Source organism: Rhinolophus hipposideros (genome assembly GCF_964194185.1).
Source record: "Rhinolophus hipposideros genome assembly, chromosome: 19".
NCBI lineage: Eukaryota > Metazoa > Chordata > Mammalia > Chiroptera > Rhinolophidae > Rhinolophus > Rhinolophus hipposideros.
In genome coordinates, this window is record NC_138065.1 from 3721848 (window position 1) to 3740199 (window position 18352).

At 47.7% G+C, this 18352-nt stretch overlaps 1 protein-coding gene across 2 annotated transcripts; it reads left to right on the plus strand.

Moving 5' to 3' along the window:
• The first annotated feature begins 250 nt into the window (after positions 1 to 250).
• Positions 251 to 9750, plus strand: S100A10 (S100 calcium binding protein A10). Of its 2 annotated transcripts, none has more exons than XM_081025278.1 (3): positions 251 to 383; positions 6730 to 6890; positions 9332 to 9750. In XM_081025278.1, the coding sequence occupies exons 2-3, from the start codon at positions 6759 to 6761 to the stop codon at positions 9491 to 9493; spliced, it is 294 nt and encodes a 97-aa protein (XP_080881404.1). In that variant the 5' UTR covers positions 251 to 383; positions 6730 to 6758; the 3' UTR covers positions 9494 to 9750. The 2 variants fall into 2 exon arrangements, with proteins under 2 accessions (XP_080881404.1, XP_080881405.1); XM_081025279.1 differs by having other exon boundaries at positions 304 to 383; positions 6748 to 6890.
• The last annotated feature ends 8602 nt before the right edge of the window (positions 9751 to 18352 follow it).

Here is an 18352-nt window from a genome sequence, read left to right on the forward strand (position 1 = left end):
CTTCTCTGATTTCCTCCCTTACTCTCTAACACCAAACCCGAGAAGACGGGCATACCCGAGGGTGGGCATGTCCTGAAACATTCGCGATCATTCGTGTAGGAAGCGAAGTTTACAATAACGCGGTCACTGAGGGCGGGTGGAGGCCAGGAGCGAGGCCCCCCGGCGCGCTCAGGGCGAGCAGGGTGTGAGCTCGGCGCCTGGGGTGGGGTGTGGGGGCAGGAAGAGGCGGGAGGAGAAGGGGTGGGGAGAGCCGAGGCCCGACACCCGGCCAGGCTCCTCCTGCCTCCCCCCACCCCCACCTACTAAGGCGCCAGCCCGCCGCGCTCTGCTCAGTGGCCGCGCGTCCCAGCCAGCCCAGCGGTCCTCCAGCGCCTCCCGCCCAGGTGAGTTCCGCCCGCCGCTGCGGGGCTGCCCTGCCCGGGACCCGGCGCCCGGGGAAACCCGCTCCTCGGAGGCTCTGGCCCGCCGGCCCGGCTTCGCGGGGTGTCCCAGCGCGTGGGGGGCCAGGCCGGGAATCGGCTGGGGGTGTCCGCGCTCCGGGCCACACCCAGCCGAGGCGAGCAGCGTCCTTTATCGCAGGACCTCGGGGTTGGTGCCTCAGGGTTGCTCCCTCTTTGTGTGTATCTGTCTTGACTCCCACTTGCCACTTTTCCACTAGTCTGTCCAGTTATCCGAACCCTCGCTTCTGGCCCCGCGTCCTGGTGGCATGTCTTTGTGGGCTCCGGCTGCAGACTGACCTCTGTCCAGATGCTGGTAGCTTCCTCCCAGCTGGGCGGCCCCAGAAGGCTGGGGGAGGGGGACAGGGGGGCGGTTGGGGAGGGCAGCCGCAGTCCCTCGCCCAGATGCTTCAGGTTGGGTTTCCTGTTGTTTGTCTGCTAGACGAGAAGGTTCTCACTGCCCACGAGGGAGGGAGGGAAGTCTATTTGATTTCTTTATAGGGCATTTTTGCTGGGGAAGGGGGTACTATGTGAAGTGATGTCTCCATTGAAAGGATCCCCTTCTTGTACTTTAATTAAACAAGTGGGGCTATAAAGAAATAGGGAGGTTCAGGCTTGATGAGGGACCTTCCAACCCAGATTAATCTGGCCCGGTTCACTGAGACAGCGATAGGTATATGCTGGGTACCTGGTCACAACTTGAACTTGGCCAGAGCAATGGTGCTTCCTCCAGCCCTGGACACTGCACTGTCCAGCCTCAGCGGGAACCCTGCTGCCTTGGTGGGGGTGGTGAGGAACGCCAAGCATCCGGGCCAGGCACTGCGGAGCTTCAGGCCAGACTGGAATTCATTAAGCCCACCCCCCTCCCGTCTGTGGGGAGCTGGAGCACTCTGCAGGGCGTGGTGAGCACAAAGGGCTCGGGGTTCTCCTAGTGGAGGCCTGTGACTCAGCTGTGAGACCATGTGGGTGTGGCCCTGAGGGTTCCAGCTACTCTCTGCAGAGGATCGGCCAGCACACTCCCTGAAGGGAAGGGGAACTGTGCCATCGTAGAGGGCATTTTCCGAGAGGAAGTGAGTCACACGGGACTGGCCGGCTGTACGATGGAGAGGTTTCTTGACTAACTGTGGGTGAGGGCAGCGATTAGACTGGCAAGGCGTTGGCGATACCAAGGCCACGGCGGACCGCTGCTGCGTTATCCACCTGACTGCGCCGCCTGGCAGGCTGCCTCAGCTTCACTGGGAGTTAGCTTTTCCCGTTAAGAGGTTTGCAGTTGCTGCAGAACCTCCCCTTCCCGCAGCTTGAGTTTCAACCTGCAGCAGTGGGTTTTATACCCTGAGCTTCAGGTGGGGCCCAGCTCATGGAAACACCCTGTCAGTGATCTTTGCCTCCAGCCTGTTTCAGCAAATTGCAAAAGATAATGCAGGCAGGAGTTCATATAACTCATTTGAAATTTCTTCATGGGACCTGCCTCCACAAATTCCTACCCCGTCTATTTAACCATCTCTTCTGAATGGTATATACCCGCTCGACAGCCAGAAGCTGCTTTCTTCATCGTGCTCCTTCTTCCACCATTTGGAGTTTCCATTCCTCAGATTTTCTAGGTATAAAGCACCCTGGTTTCTAGGTGACGCTCTGTCCTGGCATTGCCTGATGGGCCCCTTTCCTCCCATGTCGGGCCTCTGGCCAGCCTCTCTAGCAGCCAGCCACCCCAGTGTGGTCAGGCCTGGGCCTGGGAGGCCTGAGACTGGGAGCTTCCCGGCTTCCCACTGACAGTTCCAAAAATGTGACTTTTGTAGAGCACTACCCACTTGCTATGCCCTTGGCTACAGTCCAGTCTTTTAAAGTTGGGGAAAACAATGGAACCCTTCAGGGTTATGATGCATAAATTAGCACGCAGTGCTGGGAGAGTTGGACAGAAATTTTAGCACCTTTCTTAAGCTTCTCATTTTCTTGGGGACTTAACAATTTTGGAATATTGCATCAAAAGCAAAAAGAATGAATTTACTTATTTTTAACTGTTTTCAGCACTTCCTAGCCCTTCACTAAATAGCTACCAACCAACCCACCACTGGATTTAACAGCAGTTGTCACAAGGGCTATTGTTTGTCAATGCAGACTCTTGCCTGAGAGTTCTTCTAGGAAAAGTGGATGGACTCCGTGGGGAGGGGAAGGTTTCTTGTTCTTTCTTCCTATTGGATTGCACCTGGCACTTTTTCTTTACTGCCCATGTTTTTAGTGGGCAAGTTTTCTGTTTGGTGAAAGGCAGGAGACGGCCTGGTTCCAGACCCATTGCCTCAGCTCACTTTTCTGAATGCCCTTTAGGGACCAAATTCAAGAGTGCCTTCTGGGTTCAATTACCCCCCCCCCAAAAAAAATTTTTTTTTCCCCTTTTCAAAATCTCTGAAGCAAGTGGAAGGAAACCTCAAACACAGTTTAAATAACAGATGTTTGTTTTCACTGACACCCTGCCAATTATTTTCTGGGTGGGCTGTAAGAAAACTAGGGTATGGATAAGACACAGAAGAGCAAAGTAAACCAGACCTCTTGCTTTTTAGAAGGTTCCTTTTTGAAATTACGGCCTGGATCTGGGCATGTGTCCAGAGCCAACATTTGGGATTACTCAGGAGCAGACACTCTGCAAAGGAGGCCTCCTGCTTCTAGGGGGATCAAAATTGACATTATTATTATCTTTGTCCCTCTTCACTGACTCTTAAAAAGGCTCTGTGAGGGAAGGGTTGCTACCGTATTTCCCCAAAAATAAGACCTGGCTGGACCATCAGCCCTAATGTGTCTTTCAGAGCAAAAATTAATATAAGACCTAGTCTTATATTAAGATCGGGTCTTATATAATATTACATAAGCCTGGGTCTTATATTAATTTTTGCTCCAAAAGACGCATTAGAGCTGATGCGTCTTATTTTCGGGGAAACACGGTAGCTTAGCTACCCTGCTAAAGGAGCCCACAATCTAGTGGGGAAAGAAACAAACACAAGTAACTAGAATTTATGACATATTTAAATAGTATGCCTGTAGCTGGGGAACTCCCCAAAGGCAAGCACCATAAATGATTGTCTGTCAGTCTCTCAACGCCATGACCAGGACATGCAAAGGAGGTGGTTAGTGTATAAAAATAGAAGATTGAATTCCTACCACTGGGACTAAGTTTGAGTTTGTGGAGTCCAGAATTCTTTCCTGTAGAGAAAACTACACAATGGAAGACTATGGACTTCCAAGCCTGCACTCCTAAGAACTATTGCCCAGGCAAACAGGAGATACACAGATATGAGAATAAAGTGATTCAAGAGAAAAATGAGTGAACAATGATGAAGTTATATCCTATGGAGCTCACCGTGAGAGGACAGAGCTAGAGCACAGAGTAAAAAGTGGGATGGACCAAAACATAAGAAACCTCGAATGAGAAGAGAGAGGTCACGTCAGGGTCTGCCCAGACCTGTTTAGCAGGACGCATGTTTTTTCTCTGCTTATGGAATGTGCTTTCCTCTGTACTCTACTCTTTCATTCATAGGCGGCCCCTTTGGGGCCCTTTCCCAGCCCTTCCCTGCTCTCACATCCTCCCGCTGAGTTCTGAGCTACAAGGGTTTCAGACCAGCCCTCCACCCCACCCGTGATCACACCGGTACTTCAGCTCTTGCCAAGGGGATTGTTTGGTTCATTCCTTCACTCATTTAGCAAACAGTTATTTCGTGCTTAGAGATAAAACAGTAATTCACAGTTCTTATCCTAGAGGAATGTAAATTTACGACAGAGACACAGACAGGTAAAGAATAAATTGATTGAGTGTTTCAGGTGCAGGAGTCAGTGGGCTGGGCACCGAGAGGACATTGCTGCCTGTTAGCCCCAGGCCCTCCAGTGGAAAGTGTACTCAAGCTAGAAGTCAGAGTCCCGCCACGCCCTGGAGTGCAGCACGTGGGGTGTCTGGGGTGATGGAACACGCAGATTTCAGTCACTGCGGTCCGGTCAGCCCCACCCAAGACGGGAGGTCCTCCCTGCAGCGCTGACTCAGTGACAACCGCTCGCTGTGCTCTGAGAAGAGCTGCGTGATTCAGCCACTACCCGGAGAACGTTTCTATCACAACACTGTCCCCTTTTCCTTCATCCTACTTAAATACCAGGGCGCTGGCTGCTCCTTCAAAACAGAATAACTTGCTGGTAGCCCTGGTCAGTGGCCTCTGGGGCCTGAGTTACTGAGGAGACCGTGGGCATCTCTGTCGGTTTTCAAAGCTATTTTCACCTTCGAAACCTTCCATCTCCTGGCTGGCCCTTCGGTCTGCATCTTTGGTGCAAAAATAAAACAATCAGCTGGCTGCTGTATTCACAACCCCTCTGCTGAATAAAACAGCACGGGGGCAAAAGGGAACCAGTGCTGGGATGTGGCTTCAGAGAAGAGCGCTCCATCACTTCGTGGGTGTGGGCAAGGAGGGGTGGGAGTGGGGTGACCCCAGACCTGAGCCCTCACTAAGGGAAGGCTGGCCTCACTCGCTTGGAAGAAGATACTCAAGGGTGGCCAAAATTTCCTCAGCTGGAGACCTGTTTTTCTTCGAAGTTCCGACATTTGCCTGGTGTCCTATTGTAGGGGTCCTTACTCTGCCTTTCCAGGGCATTTTCCTTCTGCTCTGCCCTTATATTAGTAAAGAAAATGAAGTAGGTTTCCCACAGCCACAGTAGGTTTCTGGATCTTTGGGAACTGGTCATGAAGTGCTCTGCTCTGAGCTTGGGCACAGGTATTTTTAAACCTCTGTCGGCCGACTCCTTTTCTGAGTTATTTTAGAACTGGGTGGGATCCCACATCCTTCTCCCGTAATTCAGGTCTCTTGAGCTGCTGGACTTCCAGAAACAATCCAGGCCAGGCTGATGCTATCTAAGCCCACTGCCATCTCAAACCATGTGGGAGACCGGGGACGAGCCAGACCCAGCTGTGGGGGAAGAGAGGGAGAAGGGGGTGGTTGGGCCCCCGGAACTCAACCCCCGGTGGACCATGAGCGTTAATTTGCTGCTGTAAGAGAACTACCCTCCAGATGAATCGTGTGTTCTCTAGAGCAGCACTTTCTTTGGCATGCTGATTCCTGTACTTTTCTGGGGACTAAGGGGTAGAATTTACTATTCTTAAGTGTGATTGCTCAATCCTCATGTTTCCCAACACCACCTTCTCCTTTGTAAGAGACGGCATTTAAGGGTGTGCGCTGAACACACCCCCGTCAGCAGCAGAAACCAGACTGAACACTTGTCTCAGGTTCCTACTGGGACTGTCCCACAGCACAATGTGCCAGCCTCTCCTCCCACCTGTGCTCAAAACCTGTTCTTGTGATTGCTTTTCTAGGGAATGGTGTAGTACAGTCTCCATTCCAGTCTACCTGTTTCCTATCCAGTGGTGATTTTAGGGATGTTGCCAAAGCTGCCCTGTTCTGGCCAAAGCAGTCCTTCCAATTAGGACAAAGGCTGGGTCCTGAGACATACGCCCCCAGATCGTTACACCCGAATCTAATGATCTGACATGTTTCCTTTCCTCTCTTTTAATGTCTTCATGCTGAACAGCTCTTGCTCTCCCACTGCACCCCAAACTGTGAAAGTAACTATTGTGTCCTTGCTGCCAAAAATCTATGAGGTCCCCAAAGGGGTCAGGATGTACTGTTACTTGTTCCTTTTCAAGACCTAGGTAATGAGCTTTAGGGAGCTTTGATTCCGGTGGGAAAACCGCATTTTACTACCAAAGATGCCAATACATGTCTTTGTTGCAATCACAAAGAAGCTCCGAAGTTTAGTAAAGAATAAAAATCCAGCAGACAAAAGGCATTTGTAAGCGAACTTCTAAACCGCAGAATTAGACTGAACCAGGTTACCCTGATTGGAGGGCTGAAGATTTCCTTTTAACCAGGCCTGACGGGGGGTTGTCGCTATTCCACCATATCTGAGTCTCATTTACCAGCACCAAGAGAGATGACGAAGCATCTGTTCTTTCAGTAGGTGCGATGTCAGTTAAGAAGAGGGACACTGATCTTGCTTTTCCAGATGATCAGAGGTTTTATTCTTCATGATGTGATTTATGCAGAATTAGCGGGCCACTAGATACATCCCTCATTCAGAGCACCAATTCCTGTGTGCCTTTTTCCATCCGCAGCAGCCCCAAACCAAGGGGGAACAGGTCCTTAGAGTCACTGAATTTTGCGGCTGGAAAGAATCAAATGCATGATCCAATCACCCTCCTTCCAAGTGTCCTCAAGAGGCTGGCAATATGGGTAGCTTCAGAGTTCACGTCATCTCTCTTTCTTCACAGCCTGTCCTGTTTCAGCAGACCTCACCAAAATGCCGTCTCAGATGGAACACGCCATGGAAACCATGATGTTTACGTTTCACAAATTTGCCGGGGATAAAGGTTACTTAACAAAGGAGGACCTGCGAGTGCTCATGGAAAAGGAGTTCCCCGGATTTCTGGAAGTAAGTACTGAGCGGCTCAGAAGGAACCGGACGCACACTCCAGGGCTGCTGGGCTCTGGTTCTTTGCCCTCCCTCCCCCTCCCTCTCCTGTGGAGGTCAGTACTAGAAAGGTGTTTTCAGTCACTTATTTGTTCAACATTAGTGAGTGTCTACTGTTGGTGAGGGGAACGAGAAGGGAAAGGAGACACAGCCCTGCCCTCAAGGAGCTTACCCTTGGGAGGTGAAAGAAGACCACACACAAGTAGCCCCAGTACGAGGTGTTGGTTAGCAAGAGTCCATCTGCGTCCATCAAGACCGACTTGCAGGAACGAGAGTCACCAGCAAGGCTGCTGGGTTGTCCTCAGGTCCGGGAACCTGGTATTGGACATGTCACATCCTGGTCCCGTCCACTTTGAGCATCTTGACAGTCTCTCCCATCTTACATTCTTTCCAACTCTATCATCTAAAGCAATGGTACCAGTGGTGAATGAGAACCAGGCGTCACTGCAGAAAGAACTGCTTTCCACACTGAAAACGCTACACGTTTTCAGTTACACAGGCACAGCGTGAGTTTTTGCCTCGTCTTTACCAGACTGAGGATCCGTGGGGACGAGAGGATTCTACTGTCAGCTCAGCTGTGTCACTCAGGACAGTCGGCCACCAGGCACAGCTGTCCTTTGACATTGTAGGGCCTCAAGAGAGGCTTGTCACATCTCACTGAAGGGGTAACACTGCTTGACGAAATGCTGTGCTTGGTGTGGAATCGTATGTTCACCTCTCAAGGGTGAAGGGAGATGACGGGAAAAGGCTGTGTCCTGCTCTTGTCATCCGCCCAGACAAGAGCACGTCAGTCAAGCCCCTGACTCCTGACTCAGCAAACACAGGGTTTGCGGCACCCGGATTCACAGGTCATCAGTACCAGTTAAATAAACAGCTAGAAATAGCCTAGCTAGTCTCAGAGCTGCAGTTACCCCAGTGATACCCCAGAGTGGGTCAGGGTGTATGGTCATCCTGCTGTCATACCGTCCGATGGGACAGCCCCCAGTTAACACTGGGCAGGTGGCTTCAGATTTTGGGGCCTCGGTTCCCTCCTCTGTAAAATGAGAGGGCGACGTGATCATCTCCCAGATCACTTTCACTTTCTGGGATTCTCCCAGGCAAGCATAAAATGCAAGGACAAAATATTCATTGTAAGGCCGCCCATGACGTGAACAAAGGTATTCTCAGTATACCACACTCATTAATCGTGCCTTCGCCTAAGTTAGAAGGTGGGTGACTACCCCATGGGACACGGACCGTTCCTCCCTGAAGGCTCCGTGGCCGGTGAAACATAAAGGGCATGTGTGACACGGGGGATTGACCCTGACCTGGGCCGTAATTCCAGGCTCACTCACACTCACTGCACTAACAACTTTTGGTTTCTAAAGTTGACTCCTTCTGTCATTCCAAATTATACTCGTTCTGACCACAGCCAGGAAGCTGGGGGTGAGGCCAGAAGGAACTGAAACCCACCAAAAGCGAGCTAGCTGCTCAGAGCAAGTGTTGGTTGTTTGCTTAAGAAAGGAGTTTGCCCTCTGCGTAGGAAACGCTGCTGCTTTGACCTTAAGGGACTTCTGAGCGCAGCCTATAAGCATCCAACGCACTGGGACACGGGGTGTCGGTTCCCTCTCGGGGTTATACGCAGTAGAGTTCATAAATACTTTACCGGGGCCCTTGTACTCTTCTAAAGGGCCATGGGTCCCTCGCTGGCTGACGGCATGGACCCTGTAGGAGAAACCACACAGTCTCCCTTTTCGTGCTCCCTTCATCAGCACGAAAAGGGGTGATCAAGCCAGTCCCCATGAAAGCAAGACGAAAGGAAAAGCAGAGGCTCTTCCTGGGCACCTTGGTTCCGTGCCTTCATCGCCGGATGGAGCGTCATGGCGCTGTCTGACTCCATCACACACATTCGTTTGAAGGAATCCAGGAAAGCGAGGAGGATGGCATAGGTTTACCAAGTCAGTAAGAATGGGAGTAGTGTTAGAGACTAGTCTAGCTTCCTCAATTCACAGTTGATACATGAAGGCCCACGAAGTGTGACTTACTCAGGGTCACAGGGCTAATATGATAGGAAGCCACACAAGCTCGGCCCCCGTTATGCCAAGAAATGAAGAGAAAAGAGGGCCATCTCTCACCATCCTCTCTAAAACTAACACCTTCTCTGGCACACAAGAGGCCTTTTCAGGGGTCTTTATAACTATATGAAAGGTTGTCATGGGAACCTCTTTCCTAGCTTAAAATAAATATCCATTTACTGAACTGCTGCCTCAAGGCAGCAAAATCTGTTTAGTTGACCTCCAAAGGTCGCTTAGGACCTAAAACAAAACTCAGATCATTGGGAGGTTATACACATCGTTGTCAGCAGGGCAGATGGAAGAAACTGCTCCCTGACTGATAATACTTGCCTTTGTTCTTTTTTTCAGAATCAAAAAGACCCTCTGGCCGTGGACAAAATAATGAAGGATCTGGACCAGTGCCGAGATGGCAAAGTGGGCTTTCAGAGCTTCTTCTCACTAATCGCGGGGCTCACCATCGCGTGCAATGACTATTTCGTAGTACACATGAAGCAGAAGGGAAAGAAGTAGGCAGCATCGAGCAGTCACGCCCACTCTGAGAAAAGCTCTCCCAATGGGTCGCTTATGGAATCCCCCTGCCCCACAGCTTCCCCCGGATAAGGATTTCATGAGCAGATTGGGACCCTTAGAAAATGTACAGAGAAAATCCCACCCCCATTTGACAAGAGAAAGACAAGCCAGTTAAAGCCAGATAAGCTTTTGATTTTTATATTGCTTGTATCCTGTTGCCCTCAATAAACAGATTTCTTTTTTAGTTCCTAATTTGAGACGGAATGGTTGTTCCTTCTTCATAAATGCTTGTTCCCGGCTTCCTTTCACTAAAAGTCCAAATGCATGTGGCAGCCAGCACCCCTCAGGGCTCTGGCCACAGAACCAACAAAACAGACAGGCACTCTCTGCTCAGGCCTGGAGGCTGGCTGCTCTCACCAAGGTGCCCGTGGAGCTGAGTCCAGCCCAAAGACCACAGCACCAAGGATGAGAGAAGGCACTTCAGGAACATGTTCTGATTTTATCATCAGGGAGCACAGTCTCGCCCCGTTAAATCTGTGCCTTTCCAGCCGCACTTTGGAGGCCTGACATGTCCGAGTCCATTTCTCAGAGCAGTTTCAGCAAACTCTAGGGTCAAAATAAGTCCTAAGACAACTAATCCAAAAAACGGAAAGTCTAGTGTGATGCCTGCATAACAACATCACATTAACGTTTGTTGAGTTGTCAGGAAATAGACTTATATCCTGGGTAGTGGTTTTTTGTTGAAGTGCGGGTACCGCTGCCTTGATAAACAGCAAAATGCCTCTCCTGGCCCTTTCTCTGCCTGTTTACAAGTTTCAGCGTAGATGCGTTACATTCTACGTGCTTATTCATAACTGTTTTTCTGAATTGGCACATGAGACTGTCCCCACTAACTAGAGCCATGAAGATGGAAACATTTATTTTTATGATTGGACACATCAACATAATTCTGGGGGAAAGTTCAACATAAGGTCATCTAACACCACAAGGAAAAGCATGCAAAAGGAAACGAGATAGTCCAAAACTAGCTTTGGGGAAAAGAAGTCTAATGAAATCAAGGTCAAAGGTAAAATTCCAATCATTTAATTTTGTCTCAGCCATTAAAAGAAGAAGATAAGACAACGCACAGCTTTGTAGCTATGGGATTATATCAGCACGTTTACCAAGAGGGATTTATAACAAGATATTAAATGCAGTAGGGCAGTTGGCTAGCTAAAGAAACTGACTCCAGAAATGACTCGCAAATCATGCCACAGAACTGGGCCATCCAGGGAGCTGTTGGCTTGGGAAGCTGCCTGCAGAATGGGGAAACCAGTGCTCAGAGCCACAAAAACCAGGGCACGGTCCATACTGGAGCCAATACAGACATCCATTTCCCTGCCCCTTTCTACCCAGGACTGGCTCCCACATCCAAGTCTGAAGGAAGAGCATCTCACTAGCAGACCCTCAGTCACATCAAAACCCTAACTGCAAGGGAGTCTGGGAAATAAAAGTTTTGCGTTTTTCAACCTTGTCACTCTAGGAGCTAGCATGCTGATCCATCATATCTGCCACAGTGACGATTCCTGATTCTGAGAGAAGTCTTCCAACCTACAGGTTAGAGAAGAAGCTATGATCTCGAAGGACAAGAGGCCCTAACAGATGACCTCTGACAGCTGCAGGGGCTAGAGAAGGGCACTGGCCCATCACAGGGGGGCAAACCATCTCTGTCTATGAGCATGTCTCAGTCCCATTTACCCCTTCAGTTTACACCACCTGCCCCCGGGGCGCCTGTTCACTGGGCATTATAAGTGGTGTGCAGTTCACAAATGGGCAGGTGAAACTGTAACACTCAGATATTATTACGGGCTCAGCTGTCCCCAGAGCCATAGCAAGCTTTCCCACTCTAAGCCTCTTTACCTGAAAATAAAAAAGAACTAGCCCAGAAAGAGGGCTCTGGGGGTAAAGGAGGGGACATGTCACTTCATCTTCACGGTGGGTATGCAGATTCGAGAAAATTCTAAAGCAATGTGTTATTCCCAGGAGATGACCCCAGACTTCTGGCATTCAGAAAGGTGCCCCATGCCAGGGAATCAGGGTCACGCGTCATCTGTGTGGGGGAGAGGAGGGAGAAGAAGGGGAGAATAACACACATTCCTTACTTTATCCCATTGCTCAAAGCATTTGGTAAGGAGCTAGTACAAGGACAATAAAAGCGGTATTTATGGCTTGAAATCCGACATGGCTCTCCATGCCAATGAAAATGCACAGATCCCACAGTGGTGTGCTAAAAGAACCATGTAGGCTTCAGGGCTGCAGCCAATGGCTCCCAGAAGGCAAAGCTGTAATTATGCCAAGAGCCATCAAGAGGAACCATCTGGAAAATTCCACTCATTTTGCTCCATGGCTGACTTGTGAAAGCAGACCCGCCTCTCTCCACACCCAATTACAAAGCAAGACTAGAGAGTGGAGCAGAAAGTCAGATTCAAACATGCTGTTCAGTTGATCCCAAAAAACACCTCATTTTCTCTCTGGGACCCATTCCCTTGTCCAAGCCCCTTGCACATAAGCCAATTACCTGTGATTTAATCCTTTTCCACCCCACTCATCTCAGTAGGAGAACACAGGCAAGTATACACACCTCTCTCTCCATTTGATGAATGCCAAAGTAATTGTTCAAGTATTAAATACCTCCCAGCTCTTAAGCCCAGAGGGAGAGTTGTGAATGGAAATCCATTCATTTAGCAGGTCTCTACGAGAACTACTACAGGGTTCTGAGGCGGAGACAAGAAAACCATGCCCACAGCACCTGCTCCAGGAAGTCAGAATCCGACTGAAAGAGAACAGATAAAGCAGACAAAATGTTCAATAACAACACAGCAGAGCGTCAGCAAGGGTGAGAGTGACGGACACCCTGGGTCACTATGATGGGAATGGAATTTATACAACCTTTGGGGAGGCGAAAGTTGGCAATATGTACCAGGATCCTTCAAAGTTTACTTGAACCCAATTTTTCTATCCCTAGGAATTTATCTTGACAAAGTCATCAAAGATAGTTACAAAGATTCATATACAGTAGCTCCCCCTTTTCCACAGGGGATACATTCCAAGCCCCCCAGTGGATGCCTGAATCCGCAGATAGTACCGACGCCTGTGGATACCATGTTTTTTCTTATACCTACGAGGTCAGACAATTAAGTTCGTGAACTCATCCTAGAAAAAGTGCTACATACCTCTTTGCTTAATATGACTACGGCCACCTTCAAATTACTCCCCTTGGGAAGCTATGCACCAATGCCAGTGCCTAGTCTACCCTTCAGAGCAATTTTGGAACTCTTTTTCTGGAATGGCCTTCAGAGCTGTCATTATATTACTCTTGATTACCCTTCAATATTTCCTTTATCTGCGGGTAAAGAAAGAAGTCATTGGGGGCCAGATCAGGTGAGTAGGGAGGGTGTTCCAATACAGTTATTTGTTTCCTGGCTAAAAACTCCCTCACAGACAGTGCTGTGGGAGCTGGTGCATTGTCATGATACAAGAGCCATGAATTGTTGGTGAAAAGATCAGGTCATTTTCATCTAACTTTTTCACGCAGCCTTTTCAGCACTTCCAAATAGTAAACTTGGTTAACTGTTTGTCCAATTGGTACAAATCCATAAAGAATAATCCCTCTGATATCAAAAAATGTTAGCAACATCACTGTAACAAGTTCGCGAACTTAACTGTCAGATCTGGTACACACCTATGATAATTTCTAAATTAGGCACAGGAAGAGAGTAACAACAATAACTATTCGTAAAATATAACACTTATAACAATATCCTGTAATAAAAGTTATATGAATGTGGCATTATCAAAGAAAATAAGGGTCACCTGAACACAAGCACTGCAATACGATGACAGTCGATCTGAGAACCGAGATGAGTACTGAGTGACTACTGGGTAGCGAGTGTCCACAGTGTGGTCACACTGGACAAAGGGATGATTCACAACCAAGGTGGGACTGAGCAGGACTGCGCAAGATTTCGTCATGCTACTCAGAACAGTGCGCAATTTAAAACTTATGAATTGTTTATTTCTGGAATTTTCCATTTAATATTTTTGGACCCCAGTGGACCTGGGTAACTGAAAACACAGAAAGCGAAACTGGGGATAAGACGGGATGACTGTACACAGATTTTTGATGCAGTATTTTTTTCTTAACCAACACTGAGGCAACATTAGTTAATAACATTATATGAATTTCATATTATACAACTTTATAATACGACATCTGTACACTCTATTGTGTGCTCTCCACCTGAAGTCTAGTCTCCTTCCATCACCATATATCTGACCCCCTTTACCCTCTTTGTCCTCCCCACAACCCCTTTTCACCTCTAGTAACCACCATTCTGTTGTCTGTACCGATGTTTGTTTTCGGGGGTAGGTTGTTTATTTGTTGCTTTTTGTCTTATAGCCCACATATCAGTGTCCCTTTCTGTCTGACTTATTATTATCATGCTCTCAAGATCCATCCATGTTGTCGCAAATGGCAATGTTTCATTTTTTACAGCTGAGTAATATTCCATTGTATATATGCTCCACATCTTCTTTATCTAATTATTTGTTGAAGGACATGAAGGTTGTTTCTATGTCTTGGCTATTGTAAAGAATGCTGCAATGAACATACAGGTATGTTTATTTTTACAAATATATGTTTTCAAAGTTTTCAGGTAGATACCCAGAAGAGGGGTTACTGGGTCACACGGTAATTCTGTTCTTAATTTTTGTGAGAAAACTCTGTACTGTTTCCCACAGTAGCTGCATCAATCTACATTCCCACCATCAGTATGAGGGTTTCCTTTTCTCCACATCCTCTCCAACACTTATTTCCTTTTTTTTTTTTTTTTTTGTTGAGAGCCCACTGGCCCATATGGGAATCGAACCGGCAGCCTTCGGAGTTAGGAGCATGGAGTTCTAACCGCCTGCGCCACCCAGCCGGCCCTCCAACACTTATTTCTTGTCTTATTGATGGTAGCCATTCTAACCGGTGTGAGGTGGTAACTCATTGTGGTTTTGATTTGCATTTCCCTTCTAACTTTTCATATATCTGTTAACCACCTGTACGTCTTCCTTGGAAAGGTGTCTATTCAGATTCAGAGAATGATGGCACAGAGGAACGTCCAGGACACAGAGTGCCTGGGAGGCCACATGTAGTCCAGCAGGCTAGAGAGGAATGTAGTCATGTGAAAAGTGCATGCAGGTGGGACAGGGAAGGCAGGAGACAATAAGCAAAAGATAACTGGGAAATGGTGATACGTGAAGTGTGGTGGGTGGGTGAGGTCACTGCATGAAAAACTACAAATCTAAGGTTTGGGTTAGTTCTACATTTTGGGAGACAGAGATAACCCTTGAATCTAAAAGGAGTTAACGGACAGCAAATATGTTCTTATGCATGTTTTACCCGCTTTCCTCCAGCCCTCACATTCCAACCACATTCTGGCTTACAAAGGAGAAAGCAGGGTGGGGTCCACATTCATCTTTCTAAGAAGTGCTGCTGAGCACAGAGGAGGAAAAATAATCAACCTCTGGAATGTCATGCCAAACCCAGAGAGGGAGAAAATGACCCTGATGGGAACCCAGGGTCCGGGTGAGAAAGACACCTCCGTGGAACACTAATTCTCATTTCTTACCACTTATCTGCCAAATGGCATGTTCAGCAGACTGTAGCTACCCTGTATTTTTTTAAACTGCATGAAAGTGGGCAAAGCCTGGAAGGAGTTATGTAAAACTAAAAGTGGTCGTGATGTTATGAAAGTTTTCCTTAATATTATTGCATCATCTTTTCGATAAGATTGACTAAAGGGGGGACTAATTTCAATTAGCTCTCTGGACACAGACCTTGTATTGCTCAATGGCAAAGTCCTAGCTGTCACATTACCCAAAACAGCTCATCAGTGAGCAGCCCCTGCATTGCAGGGTCTTCCTGCAAAGGCTCAGCCTGTTCCCTTGAACCTCTTTCAAGCACATCCATCAAACTTCTGACGGCTTTCACAGCACTTCGCCTCCAGCCTGTTTTTCCAGGGGGAGGAAGATGAGTCAGCTTTGGTCTCTGTAGAGAGGGCTCTGCTCTGTCGTACCCCATTCTGGGTGAGTCAGCAAACAGAGCCAGGTTTCTTGGCATCCTTACAAATTTTATAAATATTGAAATCTCCTTTCCACGATGTGACTTAAAGAACGGCAGGAAGGAGCAAATGACAGACAACGTATTCACTGGCCTGCACGGAGTTGGCCGTCTCGTGGAACAAGAGCCATGCAGAGCAGAGCAACAATGCATGGCGGTACATAAGGGACAGAGACACCGTGGTGGTGAGTGGTAAATGCTGTCGGGGTTTCATGGAGGAAGGATTTGGGCCAAAAAGGACAGAAAGAAGATTTATTTGAGGAAGGGAATGAATCATTATACACAAGGGTTTGTCTAAACCTAACCCTGACTCAGAACTGGCACTAGCCCAGAGACTTAGCACACATTCCTGCCGGGTGGGGCCTGTTGGCATCACTGTGGCTCAAGTGTGTGACCCTGGCCACTCCCGCGGTCTCCACTTGTACTTCATGGACCAGGCTTTGGATTCCTATCCCTGCTGCACTGGCCTCCATCTCTCCGTCTGGCGGCGATCTCCTTTCCCAGCACTGACCATTCATCACAACGGGACAGGAAGAGCGAGTCCTGAGCAGACTGAGAGTTCAAGGTCCCCTGACCCGATCACGGAAGGCTGGAGGAGAGGCTTGCCGAGCTCTGTGATGAGGACACGGGGAGGTGGTTGGCACCGTACGTGAGATGGGGCTCTGGAGTCGAGCGGAACTGTGCTCAAGTTCTGTCTGTTCTTGTCAGCTTTACGACATATGGATCAGAATAGGTAACATCCACAGCCCATTTTCTACTGGCCAGGCATTCTGCTGAGCTCATCACCTGCTTTATCTCATTTAATCCTCACAGCAACTCTTTGAGTTGAGTACTGTTATTCTTATTGTCCCCACATTACAAATGAAGAAACTGAGCTGTAGAGAAGTTAAGTAATTTGCCCAAGTCGCACAGCTTTTTTAGGGGTAGAGCTGTGATTCATACCCAGGTCTAACTCCAAAGTCTATGTCATTAGTCAGATAACTAAGCTGAGCAGGCAGGAAAGAAGTCATAATATCAGACTCGAGAATCAAGTCTAGTCATTCTCCTCATCAAATACCAACCGCCCCTGTCTAAGAGGCAAGAGCATAACTGTTTAAGACCCCAGAATTGGGAGCCAGACTTCTTGGATTCAAACTCTGGCTTTGCTACTTACACAGTGTGTGACCTTGAGCAAGTTACTCAGCCTCTCTGTGCCTCAGTTTTCTCTTATATAAAATGGAGACAATAATAGAACCTACCTCACTGGGTGGCTCTAGGATTAAGTTATTTTAGCTACAGCATCTAGAATATGCTTGCTATAGGGTTTGCACTATAAAACTATTGACCATTCTTAGTCCTGCAACTCTTTCTCAATTTAAGGTTTGGATTTTGAAAGCAGAAAGACAAAATACTGGTAGACAGGTTATACGCCTGGGGATATGACAAAGCCTCATAATTCGTCTTCCAACCACACACATACCCAAGTTACATGAAGCAATGCTTTGTTGAAAGAGCAAGAGCTCTGGAGTCAGAAAGACTTGGATCCAGTTCTTATTTTACCACCTACTCTGTGGCCTTGGGCAAGTCACTTGACTTCTTTGAGCCTCAGTTTTTTCATGTGTGCCACAGTCCCAATTACATCCAGGTCGCAGGGTCACCGGTAGGAATAGGGAGATAAATAGAATCCGTGCGTGATTGTGCTTCTCACCCACACACAGAGACAAAAGCAAGACTGTTTATTCTAGCAAAGTCTTGCTCAGGAGGAAAAGTCAGACCGTTGGCACCAAGTTGGTAAAACATTAAGGGCCACCTCGTGGGTAGAGCGCTACCAAATGCTGCTGCCTGTTTCTTCCATCAAAGGCTCTTTCCATTCTGGCCTATCAAGTCCCAAAACACTGTGAGAACTAAATTTCAGTCATTGTCAGGGTACTTCCTAGGGAGAACTTATGCTTTTAAAACATTGGCGGCAAATGAGCATCAGAGCTCAAAGCAACCTTGGGGTCAGAGGACCTAGCTTCTCCTTTGTGACTTTGAACAAGTTTGTCTAACTTTTCCAGGCCTCCATTACATCATTTGAATATTTAAGAAAATAATATCGAGCCCCAAAGAATTTTGCAAGGATTAGAGGACATAATACACAACCCACACTGATTCTTTCCTGCTTTTTTCTTATTAAAATGGACGAGACATCCCTCTTCCCCCCAGGCTAACCCCTCATCCTGTGTTTCCCTCATCTCTTCCCAGACATCTATGAGCTATCTACTCTCTTCTGTTTCCTCGTTCCATCACTCCCTGTACCAGTTCACTGCACTCATTACCACTGGAAGTACACACTGTTCCCTAATTTAAAAAAAAAAATGCTTTATAATAGCATCCAAAATGAAATACTTAAGTATAAATATAACAAAATATGGATAAGATTCACATAAGGAAAACTACAAAACTTTGATGAAAGAAACCAAAGAAAAACTAAATAAATGGAGAGATATTAATAGAAAGGAAGACTCGATATTGCCAAGATGTCAGTTCTTCCCAACTGATGTGCAGACTCAATGCAATCCCAGCCAGTTGTTGTGTAGATATAAACAAAGCGATTCTAATGTTTATATGGAGAGGGAAAGACCCATCATAACCAACCCAATACTGAAGGAGAAGAACAAAATTGGAAAACTGACACTACCCAACTTCAAGACTTACTGGAAAGCCACCGTAATCAAGACAGTGTGGTATTGGTA